Genomic DNA, 14,701 nt, shown 5'->3' with positions numbered 1-14,701 from the left:
TGATCGAGAGATGGCCACTACCAATTTCTTTTGTCACTTGCACTACCATCTATGGTAGCCAGTTTGTGGTCATTTGTGGGGCTTTTTTAATAGCAGGAACTCTTTTGCATATTAGGCCATACCCCTCTGGTGTATTAGCAAGAACTACAGGGTTTACTGTAAACTCTTGGAGGATTGGCTACATCGGGGGGGGGGGGGGTGGTGTAATACACAAAGGAGTTCCTGCTATATATATATATATATATTAAAAGACCTGGTTATTCCCATTAACCTGGGCCAGAATTCCAAAGGTGCTTGCAAGCAAAAAGAAATGTTGGGGACCACTGAACATTCGTTTCACTTTACACCAAGCTCTGGCGATTCACAATACAGAGTTTCATACAGAAACTGGCTGCAGCTCTTTCGGATCTGCAGCAGAGAAAGAGGTTTCTCCCCTTGTGCTCCAAAAGAGCTTTCAACTAGACATGGCTGGAATTGAACCTGGGGATTGAACCAGGGATCTTCTGCACTCAGAACAGGTGCTCTGCTTCTGAGCTACAAACATGTTTAACTGCCTTTGAAAGGCTTATTATTAGTAAATTGCATGCCAAATTCTATTGCTTCAAAGAATGGCATTCATTACAAGCCTGGAGAGATGCTCTGCAAATATCACAACTCCTCTCCAGACAGATCTCACACAGGCTGTTGCTATCAGATGGCTATTTCACTATTGCTGAAAAGATAGCAGTTAGAGATGAGAGCCAGAAAGCTGTCTGAGATCTCCCACTTTGATTGCAAACCCAGCTGATGTGTCTTCCTGACTCTAAGAACCAACCAGGTCACTATAAAACCAGCTCAATTGGACAACTGCCATCTGAAGGCCAGGAGAGCTGGATGCCAAGATGAAGAACATCCACCAGCATTTTCTCCTGCTTCTGCTTTGTTGTGGTTTAGCCAGACCTGGTAAGGAATGGGAAAGTGGGCATTCAGATCAGTCCATACATCAAGTATGCTATCTTTAGGGATCCTGAGCAAGACTGGAAACCCTGCAGGATGAAGTCCATCTAGCCCAGTTTCCTGTTTCTAGTGTTGGTCAGCTGGATGATTTCTGGAAGCCTAGGGGCAGTAGCTTTCCCCCACTGTTTGTGATGGCTATTCAGATAGAGAGCCTGCTTGATTAGTACTTGAAGGGCTGTCATATAGGGGATGGTGCAGAATTGTTTTCTGTTGCCCCAGAAGGTCAGATCAGAACCAATGGGTTGAAATTAAATCAAAAGTTTTCAGCTAAACATTAGCAAGAACTTCTTGACAGAGAGTTTCCTAGTGGAACGGGCTTCTTCCTCGGGAGGTGGTGTCCTCTCCTTCTTTGGAGGTTTTTGAACAGTCTAGATGTCAATCTGAGAGCAATGCTGATTCTATGAGTTTAGGCAGATCATGGAAAGGAGGGCAGGAAGGGTTGCATCAGTGCTTAGCTTTCACGGCCCTTACCTGTGCAGGGAAATGCTAATTGCCACTTTGAGGACAATCAGCATTTTTTTCTTCAGGCCACTTTGGCAAGGGATCCTGAATGGGTTGCCATCTTCTGGGCATGGAGCAGGGGTCACTGCGGATGTATGTGTATGTGGGAGATATTTATGAATTTCCTGCATTGTGCAGTGGGTTGGACTAGATGACCCTGGAAGCCCCTTTCAACTCTTCTATGCATTCTTTCTCATGGGCTCAGCTAATGGCAATTGCTCTATGAAATATTTAACCCTCTTTTCAAGTCATCTAACCCTCTTTTCAAGTCATTTAAGCCAGCTGCCATGTTCATTGAAGTTCAGTTCAGCTAATTATAGAAGTTAGTCAAGCATTCTGTAAAGAGAAACATTTGTTATCTGACTGGTTGTAGTGTAACAAGAGAGAGACACCATTCATCTTATATTCTAATAGTCAAGTGAGGTCCAATCTATGGATATCTTGATCTGCAGCTCAGGACCACACCTGCCACCCAGGTTTGCGGAAACATCTGAAAACTTTTTAAAAAATACATTGGGAGATTTAAATCCTGAACACTGCCCCCCACACACACACACACACACAAAAATAACATCTTCTGCACAGGCCAGGAGCTGTACTGGGCCCAGGTGCAGTGGAACAGAAGAATCCAGGCTTTGGGTTTGGCAAGGAGTGGGGAGGACGGAACTTTGATCATTCTCTGCAGTGGTTTGCCTCTCCCCAAAACATTCAAAATGTTTATGCAGCATTTAATTTTTAACTGTCTTTTCAAATTTCTGAACAAATTTTGAGTCTGGTGGCATCTGCTGCTTCAGACCAACACAGTGACTCACCTGAATCTATCTTCAGATTTCTGAACTTCTTTAAGTATTTTTGCATGGTTAGGTTATCAGTATCCCTTTGTGCTTGCATTCCTTTCTAACATTATGGACAACTATTAAAAAACCCATTTTATTTATTACCAAGAAATTTTATTAATTATTGAATAGCAGCTGAGAAAAAAAAATATCTAGTCTTAATGCCATTTTTAAAATTGCACATTGCTTGGTTTTAAAATTGCACATTGCTTAATGCCATTTTTAAAATTGCACATTGCTTGGCTTGCACTACACCAGTTTGGTGTAGTGGTTAAGTGTGCAGACTCTTATCTGGGAAAACCGGGTTTGATTCCCCACTCCTCCGCTTGCACCTGCTAGCATGGCCTTGGGTCAGCCACAGCTCTGGCAGAGGTTGTCCTTGAAAAGGCAGCTGCTGTGAGAGCCCTCTCCAGCCCCACCCACCTCACAGGGTGTCTGTTGTGGGGGAGGGAGATAAAGGAGATTGTGAGCCGCTCTGAGACTCTTCAGAGTGGAGGGCAGGATATAAATCCAATATCTTCTTCTTCTTCTTATATTGAGTTCCTTGCAAGCTGTTTTGAGAAGTGTTGGCTCTTGATATAAAGATTTTAAAAACCTTATTGAAGGTCCCTGGTCCATGAACTATTTTCTCTTCAACAACCACCCTGTGAGGTAAGGTTAGATGGCAGAGTGGGGATCGGATTATAGATCAGAGCCCCAGTGCACCAACCTCTACACAGCGAAACACAGGTCAACTCTCCATTCTCCTTGGGAGATGTGAGGCCAGTTATTTTTCTTTCAGTCTGACCTACTCTACTGGGTTGTAAGGATAAGGGGGATCATGTACGCTATCTTGAACTCCTTGGAGGAAGGCGAAATATCCACTGATGGTTTTCTTGAGGTAGAAATGAACCAATAGAACTACTTGTCAACAGAGCTGAGACAAAATTTGACAACATTTTGAAAATCCTGGAATGCACAACTAAGAAGTGGGAATTTTATCCCACCTTTCCAAGGGGCTCAAGGCAGCTGTCATTGCTCTCCTCCACTTTATTCTCACAACTCTGTGAGGTAGGTTGGGTGAGAGAGTGATTAGCCCAAGGTTACTTAATGATAGCGTTTGCCAACCTTATATGGAGGTGGTCTTTAAAGAATATATTGTGCCCTGACCTGGACAGCCCAGGCTAGCTGGATATCAGATCAGAAGCCAGTTCAGCCTTGGCTAGTTTTTGGGAGAGAAACCAGCAAGGAATAACTGGGTTGTGACATGGACGCAGGCAATGGCAAACCATCCCATCTCTTGCTTTAAAAACTCTACAGCTATGAATGTCAGCATTTTCCACCACCACCACATGTTACTCTGCATGCAAGGGCAGCATTCTGGAGCTAAAACAGAGTGACTAACACTTCTTGTGTTTCCCACAGGTCATTTGCAAAGTCAGATCATTGGAGGCCAAGAAGCCAAGCCGCACTCCAGACCTTACATGGCTGCCTTGAAACTGGGATCTGATTTTGGCTGTGGTGGATTTCTGGTGGCTCCCCAATGGGTTATGACAGCAGCACATTGTATGAGGTAAGTCCTATTCATTCCACCCAGGAAGTCATTTATTTATCAAATTTATATCTTGCTCCCTCTTCCCTAAACATGACTCAGACGGCTAACAGCATATAAAATACACCCAATTAAAAATATAAAATGTTAAAAAAATCCTTTTAAATATAAAACAATTTAAAATCTATCCCATTAAAATCTATCAAGCAGAGCAGGATGTATGGATGGTGAAGACATAGCTGAAGCATACCAACTGCCTGGTGGGTAACCACCACCCAAAGGCTGTCTGAAAAAAGGCAGTCTTGCATGCCCTGCAGAACCCCCAAGGCATGCATCTCTTCAGGCAGCTGGTTACTCCAAATAGTGGAGAGCCAGTTTGGTGTAGTGGTTAAGTGTGCGGACTCTTATCTGGGAGAACCAGGTTTGATTCCCCACTCCTCCACTTGCACCTGCTAGCATGGCCTTGAGTCAGCCATAGCTCTGGCAGAGGTTGTCCTTGAAAGGGCAGCTGCTGTGAGAGCCCTCTCCAGCCCCACCCACCTCACAGGGTGTTTGTTGTGGGGGAGGAAGGGAAAGGAGATTGTGAGCCGCTCTGAGACTCTTCGGAGTGGAGGGCGGGATATAAATCCAATATCTTCTTCTTCTTCAAATAGTGGCCACTATTGAGAAGGCCCTTACCCTTGTTGACACAAGGTGGACAGTTCATGGGACAGTTCAGGGACCTTCAATAAATGCTATGATGAAGATAGGAGAAGATGAGGAGGATCAGGCTGGGAGTGGTGATCCTAGAGGTATGGGGGTACCAGGAAACTTTGAATTGGGAGCTAATGCAGCTACTGCACTGATGAGGACATTTCTGTCAGCAATCTAGCAGCTGTGTTCTGAACCATTTGCAGTTTCCAAAGCATCTTCACAGGTTGCCTAGTGTAGATTTATTTATTTATTTATCTTATTGGATTTATATCCCCCCCTCCCTGCTGAAGCAGGCTCACGGCGGCTCACAACAGTAAAAACATGTACAAATATTAAACGTTAATTAAAACCTTAAACAATATAACAATTAAAACATTTTAAAAACAATTTGGTGCTAATAATACATTTTAGTAGTTTCCGTCTTCTTGTAGAAGAAGAAGAAGAAGATATTGGATTTATATCCCGCCCTCCACTCCGAAGAGTCTCAGAGCGGCTCACAATCTCCTTTCCCTTCCTCCCCCACAACAGACACCCTGTGAGGTAGATGAAGATATTGGATTCATATCCCGCCCTCCACTCCGAAGAGTCTCAGAGCGGCTCACAATCTCCTTTACCTTCCTCCCCCACAACAGACACCCTGTGAGGTAGATGAAGATATTGGATTTATACCCCGCCCTTCACTCCGAAGAGTCTCAGAGCGGCTCACAATCTCCTTTCCCTTCCTCCCCCACAACAGACACCCTGTGAGGTGGGTGGGGCTGGAGAGGGCTCTCACAGCAGCTGCCCTTTCAAGGACAACCTCTGCCAGAGCTACGGCTGACCCAAGGCCATGCTAGCAGGTGCAAGTGGAGGAGTGGGGAATCAAACCCGGTTCTCCCAGATAAGAGTCCGCACACTTAACCACTACACCAAACTGGTATCCTCACATGTGGCTATCGATTAAAAGCAAGTTGAAATAAAGCTGTCTTGCAAGCCTTGCGGAACTGGACAAGGTCTCGCAAGGCTCTTGCTTCTTCTGGAAGTTGGTTCCACTAATAGGGGGCCGCTATAGAGAAGGCTCTCTCTCGAGTGATCTACAATCTTGCCTCCCTCAGCCCAGGGGTCGATGTTCCATGTCCCTGATCTGAGTACCCTCTGGGGAACATATGGCCAGCACCTTGTAGCGAATCCGGTACACTATCGCCAGCCAGTGCAGTTTCCACAGGCCAGGCTGTATGTGCTCACGCATGGGGAGCCCCAATAACAGCCTAGCCGCTGCATTCTGCACCAGCTGTAGACTCCGGCTTTGAGACAAGGGCAGCCCCATGTAGAGGGTGTTACAGTAATCCAATCTCGAGGTGATCACAGTTGCCAGGTCACCACGGTCGAGGAAAGGGACCAACGGCCTTGCCCGCCTAAGATTGCATTACAGTACATCTTGAAGTGACTGTTGAGTAAATTACATGCACCACTCAAGGAAAGCTGCAGAGCCCTTACAGGTGTACCACCATCACTTGAGGCAGAATTTTCTGTTTTAAACCGGGAAACAAGGACTCCGCAGTTTTCTTAGATACAACATTTGCTTAAAATGGCTCAATGGCTCAAACATTTCCAGTGTTTAAAACACTGAAAACTGGAAGTTGTGTTTCCATGTAAACCTTGTGAGCATTGAATAGTGGATAATCCCTTTCTTTTTTAAAAATCAAATTTATATCCGCCCTCTCAGGGTGGCTAACAACAGATGAAAACAAACATAAAATATTTCCTGAAGAAATAGGTCTAATTAAATGGGCATATCAAGTTGACTGCTTGTCATATTGGGATTACTTTTTCCTTGGCATGGGTTGAAGAGGACATCCCTTTAAACTTTAAACAGTTTCCTCTGAGCTTTGGATTTTGGGACTTTTGGACCTTGCACGCAGGATTATTTATATTCAGCATGGAATAGCGATTGAAGAAGGCTCTGTCTCTTTAAATTTGAAAATATTGTTTGCCGTTCCCTGATTTTAGGACTTCAGTATATTGTTATTGCTTAAAAAGTCAAAAGTAAAATGTAAGAGAATTTCTGCTCCAGGATTGTATACGTGATATTGACTTTGGTTGTTTTTATAATTCTGGAGATCTCCCAGAATTACAACTCATCTCAAGACTCAGGTCCCCTGGAGAAATGGCCACTTTGTGCTATGAGGTCACTAACCTCCCCAAACCCACCACTTTCATTTTACAGATAACATTTGGAATTTTGATGTTTTTTTAATGAAGAAGATATTGGATTTATATCCCGCCCTCTACTCTGAAGAGTCTCAGTGCGGCTCACAATCTCCTTTACCTTCCTCCCCCACAACAGACACCCTGTGAGGTGGGTGGGACTGGAGAAAGCTCTCCCAGCAGCTGCCCTTTCAAGGACAACCTCTGCCACAGCTATGGCTGACCCAAGGCCATGCAAGCAGGTGCAAGTGGAGGAGTGGGGAATCAAACCCGGTTCTCCGAGATAAGTGCCCGCACACTTAACCACTACACCAAACTGACAATGGCCTGGGGGGGGGTCCCTATATGAGGATGGAAAGAAGGGGGAGACAAGTAGCTTTCAATAAAGTAATAAATTTGGGGAATGCTGTTGTTGAGGAGGAGTTTTGAGGCATGCAAAGTGCAGTTTTGCCTCCAGATGAGCATCTCTAGCTCTTTTGTTTTTAAATGTTCTTAAAATTTAGTGAAAGTCTGAACTGCAACCATAAAATTAAAGCATATGGGACTTTTATAAGGACGTGACAAGCACTTAACACACAGAGAGATTAATATACAGAGAACTGATAGCAACAGTGCCAGTGCACCTTAGAGTGTGCCTGCTGCCAGGTCGCCCACTCTCTGTCTCCTGGCTTCCGGAAATTTCTGGCAGCTGCGAGACGGATTGATGGCAGCTAGGTTATGATGACCAGCGGTGTGCTCTGAGGCACCATGCCACTGGGCTTGCCTATTTCTCTCACCACAGAGGCGAGGGGGGGAGGGCCCAACCAGTCACCCCCTCTCTGGGCTGCACTCCAGGCAGCCACCTAAGGCTGCCTAATGGATGTGCTAGCCCTGGATGGCAAATAAGAATGCTTCCAGATGGAGTGCTGGATTCTGAATTAAGAAAAAAAAATATTTTTTTCTAGCTATATTCCTTTAAAACTTAGTTGTCCTACCCTTCAACTGAGGAGCATAGAACACTACCCACAGGGCTTTTAAAGCTCATTTGTTCCTTCTAACAAATGGGTGGAAAATAATCCTGCCTGCCACCCGTAGGCCACCAACAAACAAAACAAAGGTAGAGCCAGTTTGGTGTAGTGGTTAAGTGTGCGGACTCTTATCTGGGAGAACCAGGTTTGATTCCCCACTCCTCCACTTGCACCTGCTGGAATGGCCTTGGGTCAGCCAGAGCTCTGGCAGAGGTTGTCCTTGAAAGGGCAGCTGCTGTGAGAGCCCTCTCAGCCCCACCCACCTCACAGGGTGTCTGTTGTGGGGGAGGAAGGGAAAGGAGATTGTGAGCCGCTCTGAGACTCTTCGGAGTGGAGAGTGGGATATAAATCCAATATCTTCTTCTATCTTCTTCTACCAGGAAGAAGTAATTTTCGCACTCTTGTGTACCATGATAAGTGGAAACTTCACACACAGATCAACATGCCACGGAGGGGAGGGAAGAAATTAGGAATGCCAGCCTTCTGGATTTCTAGCTCATCTCCAGACTACAGAGATCACTTCCCTTTGGGGCATGTGTCCTCCACGTAGGTCCTTGTCCTCCGTGAGCTCCATCCCCAAAACTCTAGAATCCCCAGCTCTGGCAATCCTACAATTCAAAATGTTGTCAAATTGTAACAGATGCGCACCCATGTTCTACTTCTAGTGAAATGACGGTTATCTTGGGAGCGCACAACCTTCATGATGTTGAAAAGTCCCAGCAAGTGCTTGGAGTTGAATCGTACCACATGCATCCGGAATACAGCCCACTCACCACTTCGAATGATATTCTTCTCCTGAAGGTAGCACATTCAAAATCTTCTGTTGCTTCAGTAACCTTTCACTGACTGATTCCAAAGCAGAAGGATGAAATCTTCAGATATAAAACTTAGCACACAATCTCACATTTCCATAATTTTTCAGGGCATTGCTTTCTGAGTCACCCCCTGTGGTAGAGCTGGCCCGACCCCCGTTCTTTGGGACTTTTTTTTGCCAATTTTGTGGGGCATCAGGCCAGGTTTTCCCAATAGGTGATGCTGCCTTTGAAAAAGTGGAGAACTGTACAAAATAAAGGCAGAAAAGAACAGCCATTTTAAAATGCAGAATCCTGTCAAGAAGGAGCACCACCCTCAAATAGTTTCCAGAAGTTTTCCCTTAAGAATCTCTTCCTGTTCAGAGTTGTAACAGCCAAGCTGCTAGGAGGCTAAAGTCGGTTCCTTCTTACCAGTTCTTTATTCGTCACTTATTCGTCAATCCAGCCAAAAACACTGAAGAGAGTTTGAAAGCTCTGAACCCCAAAATAAGGTCTGGACCACCATATATTATACATCCCCTTGTTCAGGGGACTCTGCACTTTGAGAGGACATGTGTTGCCTCCAGGACACTCAAACAGGCAGACATTTGGGCCAGACCATACCTCAAAACAATATTTGGACCACCCCAAGTGACACATCCCCATGCTCAGGACACTGTCCCCTACAAGAAGACTTGCGGTGGTGCCCGGTCCAAACAACGGTTCCGGTGCCACAAGCTTCCATTTGGAGTGCCACCTAGAAGCCTGTATTCCAAAGGAAATCTGAATAAGGAACTATTTTGACTGCTTGCCCTCTGCACCCCAAAATGCAGCATCGACCACCACATTTCACACACCCCCATGTTCAGGGGACTCTGCCCTTCTGGATCCACGTACACAGACCCAGGAAGGAGAAAGTGCAGGAGTTGCAGCATAGTGCAGGAGTTACCCAGACCTGGGGAGAAAGGGCAGGGGGCATCACAGTGGCGTGTATTCTGCACAATGACCCCTTTCTCCTTCTTGGGTCTGTGCACAGACCTGGGAAGGAGCAGGGCTTTTCTTGTGCCAGAACACACTGGAACGCCATTCTGGCTGGCCTGGGCAGCATTCTGGCTCAGCCCAGGCAGCTTCCTGGTTGGCCATCAGGCTCAGGGGGCCAAGCCATGCTTGTGTGAGGGCCTCCCGATGTCCTGTTGGCTGAAGGGGCTCAGGGGGGAAAGCTGCTTTTGCACAGGGGCCTCTTGATGTCCTGCTGGCAGGTAGAGCTCAGTGGGTCCAGCCACATGTGCATGGGGGCCTCCCAACATCCTGCTGGCCAGGGGAGCTCATGTGGCCCAGCTGTGCTTGTGCGGGGCCTCCCAATGTCCTGCTTGCTGGCAGAGCTCAGGGGGCCAAGCTGCATGGCATGGTGCAGAGTCAGCCGTTTTAAAGGTGAGTTGCTTCTCTTTCTTTCTTTCTTTCTTTCTTTCTTTCTTTCTTTCTTTCTTTCTTTCTTTCTTTCTTTCTTTCCTCCTTTCTTTCTTTCTTCCCTCCTTTCTTTCTTTCCTCCCTCCTTTCTTTCTTTCTTTCTTTCTTTCTTTCCTCCTTTCTTTCTTTCTTTCTTTCTCTTTCTTTCTTTCTTCCCTCCTTTCTTCCCTCCTTTCTTTCTTTCTCTTTCTTTCTCTTTCTTTCTTTCTTTCTTTCTTTCTTTCTTTCTTTCTTTCTTTCTTTCTTTCTTTCTTTCTTTCTTTCTTTCTTTCTTTCTTTCTTTCTTTCTTTCTTTCTTTCTTTCTTTCTTTCTTTCTTTCTTTCTTTCTTTCTTTCTTTCTTCCTTTCCTTTCCTTTCCTTTCCTTTCCTTTCCTTTCCTTTCCTTTCCTTTCCTTTCCTTTCCTTTCCTTTCCTTTTGTCTGTCTGTCCATCAGTCTTTCCCTATTTTCTTTATCTCGGTCTCTCTCACACACTCTGTCTGAAGCTTCCTGGAATTGTGTCCTTGCAAATTGAGCATTGGTGCTCTGAGTCAGTTTTGTTTCTCTCTCCCCCCCACTCTTAGAATTCATTACTTTTTTTCATCACAAAGTCAAACATGCGGACAGTCGAAAAGATCTGCAGATAAGTCAGTGTTTTGTCTTTTATGACCACTGTTCTTTTAGTGATGGTGCAAAATGAGACTGACAACACACATTTCATTTTGCAAACTCTCAAGAATATATCCAAAGCCTGAGATCTGAGCTTCATAGACAGAGCAAATACTCTTGGCCTGTGGCTCTGTGTGATTTGCGGTCTCTGCTGGCAGCTAACAACTCTCCTTCGAAGGGTCTGTAAGTCAGTGACAGTGTACATCTACAAAGCCCCAGTCTGGGTAGCTGGCATCTCAGACTTCAGGATTTGGGGTATGAGGACTGGGAAAGGTTTCTGAGACTCTGGAAAGGACATGAGGACTAGTGCCTACTGCGTACTTTAATTACACTGGAGAGCCATTGCTAATCTGAGTAGACGGGGGTGGGGGAGAGAAACTTAAAATGCCCTGCCATTTCGTGTTTTCCCAGGCTGAGAGCATTCTATTAGTTTTCTGTTATGTGATCGTTGTGCAATCTTGTGATCCTGATGCTTTATTTTTAAAATTGTATTGCAAAATCCCACTATTCATCTACCTTTCCTAAACAAAATATTGTAAGAGTTATTTTAAGGATGTTTGTGTTTCAAGTTAAAAAAAGATATCTTTAATTGTGTTTGCCTGTGTCCTTTATAAAGTCTATATCTATCTGGCATTACATTTTAGGACACACATGGCTCAGCCCCTTAAGTTAGCCTAATATGAATTTTGAGTCCAGTGGCACCTTTTAGACCAGGAGTGGCCAAACTGTGGCTTCAGAGACATATGTGGCTATTTCACATATATTATGTGGCACTCAATGCCAACCCCCACCCCCATTTGCTGGCTTGGAGAAGGTATTTCTCTCTTTAAATCCAAGTCAGCCGGCAGCTTGGAGTAGACGGGGGTGGGGGAGAGAAACTTAAAATGCCCTGCCATTTCATGTTTTCCCAGACTTTTGCTTTCTTTCCACCTCTCCCTCCCTTCTCCCTCCCCCATCTATTTCCCTCCCTCCCTCCCTTCTTTCCCTGAGTGGTGGGCATTGTTTTCTGAAGGACTGCTGCTGGGGTATGTCTGCCTTTAAAGGTCTGGTGGGAGCAGCTGCAGCTTCTGCATGGAGGAAGGGAGGGAGGCAAGTAGGGGGCTGGAGCCGGCTACCACCAGTTCCACATGCACTTGATTACCCAGGTGGTGTGGCCTAATAGGCTAATGACTGTGTGGCCTAATATGCTAATGAGCTAAGCTAATGGACCAAGGGGGTGTGGCCTAATATGCTAATGAGTTCAAGCAGGGCTTTTTCTACAAAAAAAGTCCTGGGAAGGATAAAAGGGGTGGGTGCCTGCAGGGGGTAGACTTGGGGTGGACAGTCCCACGTGGGAGTGGGGGGCGCCTTGCCTGGGGTGGGAGGTGGGCAGTTCCCCCCACACCATTTTTTTAGTGGGGGCAGCATTTTTTAGTTTTGCCCCCCACTCAAAAAATAGGTAGATTCTTTAGGAATATAACTTACAAAAATACTGAGTTGTTAACTAATAAACATTTTGGAAGCTGATAATCTAAAGACTGATTTTCAGAGAGAAAAAGGAGAAAGTATTTCTCTCTTAAAAGGGTGATTCTTTTGAAGGAGAAAGGTGGAGTGTAAATAAATTAAGCAGGCCTGCATTCTAGAAAGGGTTTTTTTTTTTTTTAACAGCCATAGCACTTCAAGCAGACCTTCTCTTGTTTCCACTACCACGAGGACTTGCAATCTGCGTTCTAAAAATCAAGCTTGGGTTTCTACACAGATCCATTTTTTTGCATGAGTTTCCAGATCCCTCCTGGGTTTCACGATCATTGAGCTTTCACGCTTCTTTTTCCAGCTGACGTCAAAAGCCATCCTAAACAAGTATGTCCAGACGGTGCCCTTGCCGAAGTCTAGCAGCGATCTCCCCGGAGGGGTGCCATGCAGTCTGGCGGGATGGGGTCTAATTGATAGAGACCAGATCACAGAAAACCTCTTTGAGGCCAACGTCACCATTGTCAGCCGCAAGAAATGCCTGCGGTTTTACCCAGAGCTCAATGATGGAATGCTGTGTGCAGGCAGCCACAACCAGATACGGGATTCAAGCCAGGTTGGTGCTGTGGATGTCAGATTTTGTTTATGGTACAGATGATAATGACTGTTTCAAAGGCCAAGTTGCCTTTGCTTGGGGCTCCACTGCTGAGAGCAGGGGCAGGAGGCCTGATCTTGATGCCCCACAAGAATCAAAAGAGTAATTTCTATACACCAGACTCAGATGTGAGATTTCAAATGCTGACATTTGACATTTCTAAAAGGAGGGCTGAATTTTTGTCATTTTCATTGGAAGCTCCAGGGCCAAGCACAAGAGCCCAGGAGGATGGGGTGCAGGCCAGTCCCAGAAACTGCTTTCCCTAGCTCCAGGGTGGGGTGATGCAGCAAACCAGAGGTCAGCCTCTAGTGATGAAGAGAATCTTCTGCTCACTGTCTATTGTTGCCAGCTTCCTAATTTTTATGCCACCCTCAGCCCACCCAGAAGTCCCATCATATTGTGAGCTAATTGCAGGTCTCAGTGTTACAAATCCCTATTACCTTCTGTAACAAGCAGGACACACCATTTGTGTCAAAGTAGTTTCCAGGAGGAATGAGCAGGTAGAAAATCTGTGGCTGCCCCCCCCCCGCCCCTTTAATGAATGCTTGACTTACTGCTGATTTTCTTGGCATTGATCCACAAGCACTGGAATCAGTTTGGGCACAGTTCTGCATCTGCCCTCTGTTTGGACACAGTTCTGGGCACTGTTTGGGCACAGTTCTGCATCTGCCCTCTGTCTTTTCAGAGTTGTGGAGTCGACTGCATTCTTTTTTTCCTCATTCCTGTGTACTTTGGGTTTTTTTCCTATTCCACATGTGTTTTGCTCTCTCTAGTGGTCACTAAAAATCTGTTTCTGTCCTGCATAAAAACATGCAGTTTAAAACTGCAGGAAGATATACGGGACATAAGCCTATCTAAAATTGAATGGATCACTCAAGAAAGCATAGCTTGTGCAAAACACAGTTCCCCCCAAAGCAACAAGAAGACACAAGAGAGGGAAATGAGATGCCCAGTTTGGTTTTTTCCACATGTAACTTAAATAATAAGGCTTTTCAATGGATTCTGCTGTCATCATTGATGTTCTCATTTTGTAAATAGTTTTGGCTCTTTGCTTTATTTTTATGCAGCTTACAAGCACAAGGTTCATCATTGGTGTGCTTAATAATGAACATTGACAAAAATGTTGTAAAATGTGCATATTTTATGGATCCAGTTTGGTGAGAAGAACAGGAAATGATACAAAATTTGGAAGAAGGATAAATCAAAACTAGAATATTTTGGGTCCAAACAGATATGAGAAACTCAAAATCATCCTGAGTTGACTTGAACTCTCATGTTCTCCAAGGAAAGGAAAGGTCCCCTGTGCAAACACCAGTCGTTTCCGACTTTGGGGTGACATTTTCACAGCAGACCTTTTTTACGGGGTGGTTTGCCATTGCCTTCCCTAGTCATCTACACTTTCTCCCCAGCAAGCTGGGTACTCATTTTACCAACCTCGAAAGGATGGAAGGCTGAGTCAACCTCAAGCCAGCTACCTGAAAACCCAGCTACCACTGGGGATTGAACTCAGGTCATGAGAGCTTAGGACTGCAGTTCTGCAGCTTTAACACTCTGTGCCACGGGGCTCTTCATGTTCTCCAAAGGGAATCCTAAATTATCTCTGCAATGACTCCTGTCCCCTCTCCTCCCACAGGGTGATTCCGGAGGCCCCATGGTGTGCCACGGTGTGGTGCATGGAATTGTGTCCTTTGGCAATCACTTCCCTCCTGGAGTTTATACCAGAATTGCCAACTACCTTCCCTGGATCAAAGAAGTCATGGAATCTGACCTGTGAGAAGAAGCACTTTTTCTACGGTTCACTTTAGTTCTTCTCTAAACCTCCTGTTCATTTAGCAACTTGCATTCTTCTGCTCTTCTTCCCCAACTGATGTAGCAAGAATTGCAGTAATAAAAGAATCTTTGGAATTCATGGTCATTTTCTTGGGTATCCCCATCCCTTC

General features: G+C 45.3%; 1 protein-coding gene across 1 annotated transcript; it reads left to right on the top strand.

Moving 5' to 3' along the window:
- The first annotated feature begins 848 nt into the window (after nt 1-848).
- GZMM (granzyme M) lies at nt 849-14,666 on the top strand. The gene is made up of 5 exons (XM_060232732.1): nt 849-942; nt 3,738-3,885; nt 8,417-8,552; nt 12,471-12,722; nt 14,395-14,666. Exons 1-5 carry the CDS (start codon nt 882-884, stop codon nt 14,533-14,535), a joined length of 738 nt encoding a protein of 245 aa, XP_060088715.1. The 5' UTR covers nt 849-881; the 3' UTR covers nt 14,536-14,666.
- The last annotated feature ends 35 nt before the right edge of the window (nt 14,667-14,701 follow it).

The sequence above is a fragment of the Heteronotia binoei genome, chromosome 2 (assembly GCF_032191835.1).
Source record: "Heteronotia binoei isolate CCM8104 ecotype False Entrance Well chromosome 2, APGP_CSIRO_Hbin_v1, whole genome shotgun sequence".
Classification (NCBI taxonomy): Eukaryota; Metazoa; Chordata; class Lepidosauria; order Squamata; family Gekkonidae; genus Heteronotia; species Heteronotia binoei.
Note: the sequence above shows the minus strand (reverse complement) of the source record. Positions and strands in the feature narration are given on the sequence as shown.

Bases quoted from the DNA above. Each gene is read 5' to 3' on its own strand.
- GZMM (XM_060232732.1), top strand. From the start codon at position 882: ATGAAGAACATCCACCAGCATTTTCTCCTGCTTCTGCTTTGTTGTGGT. The intron at 3,886-8,416 runs GTAAGTCCTATT...TTCTACTTCTAG, and splicing joins ACAGCAGCACATTGTATGAG to TGAAATGACGGTTATCTTGG. The intron at 8,553-12,470 runs GTAGCACATTCA...TTCTTTTTCCAG, and splicing joins ATGATATTCTTCTCCTGAAG to CTGACGTCAAAAGCCATCCT.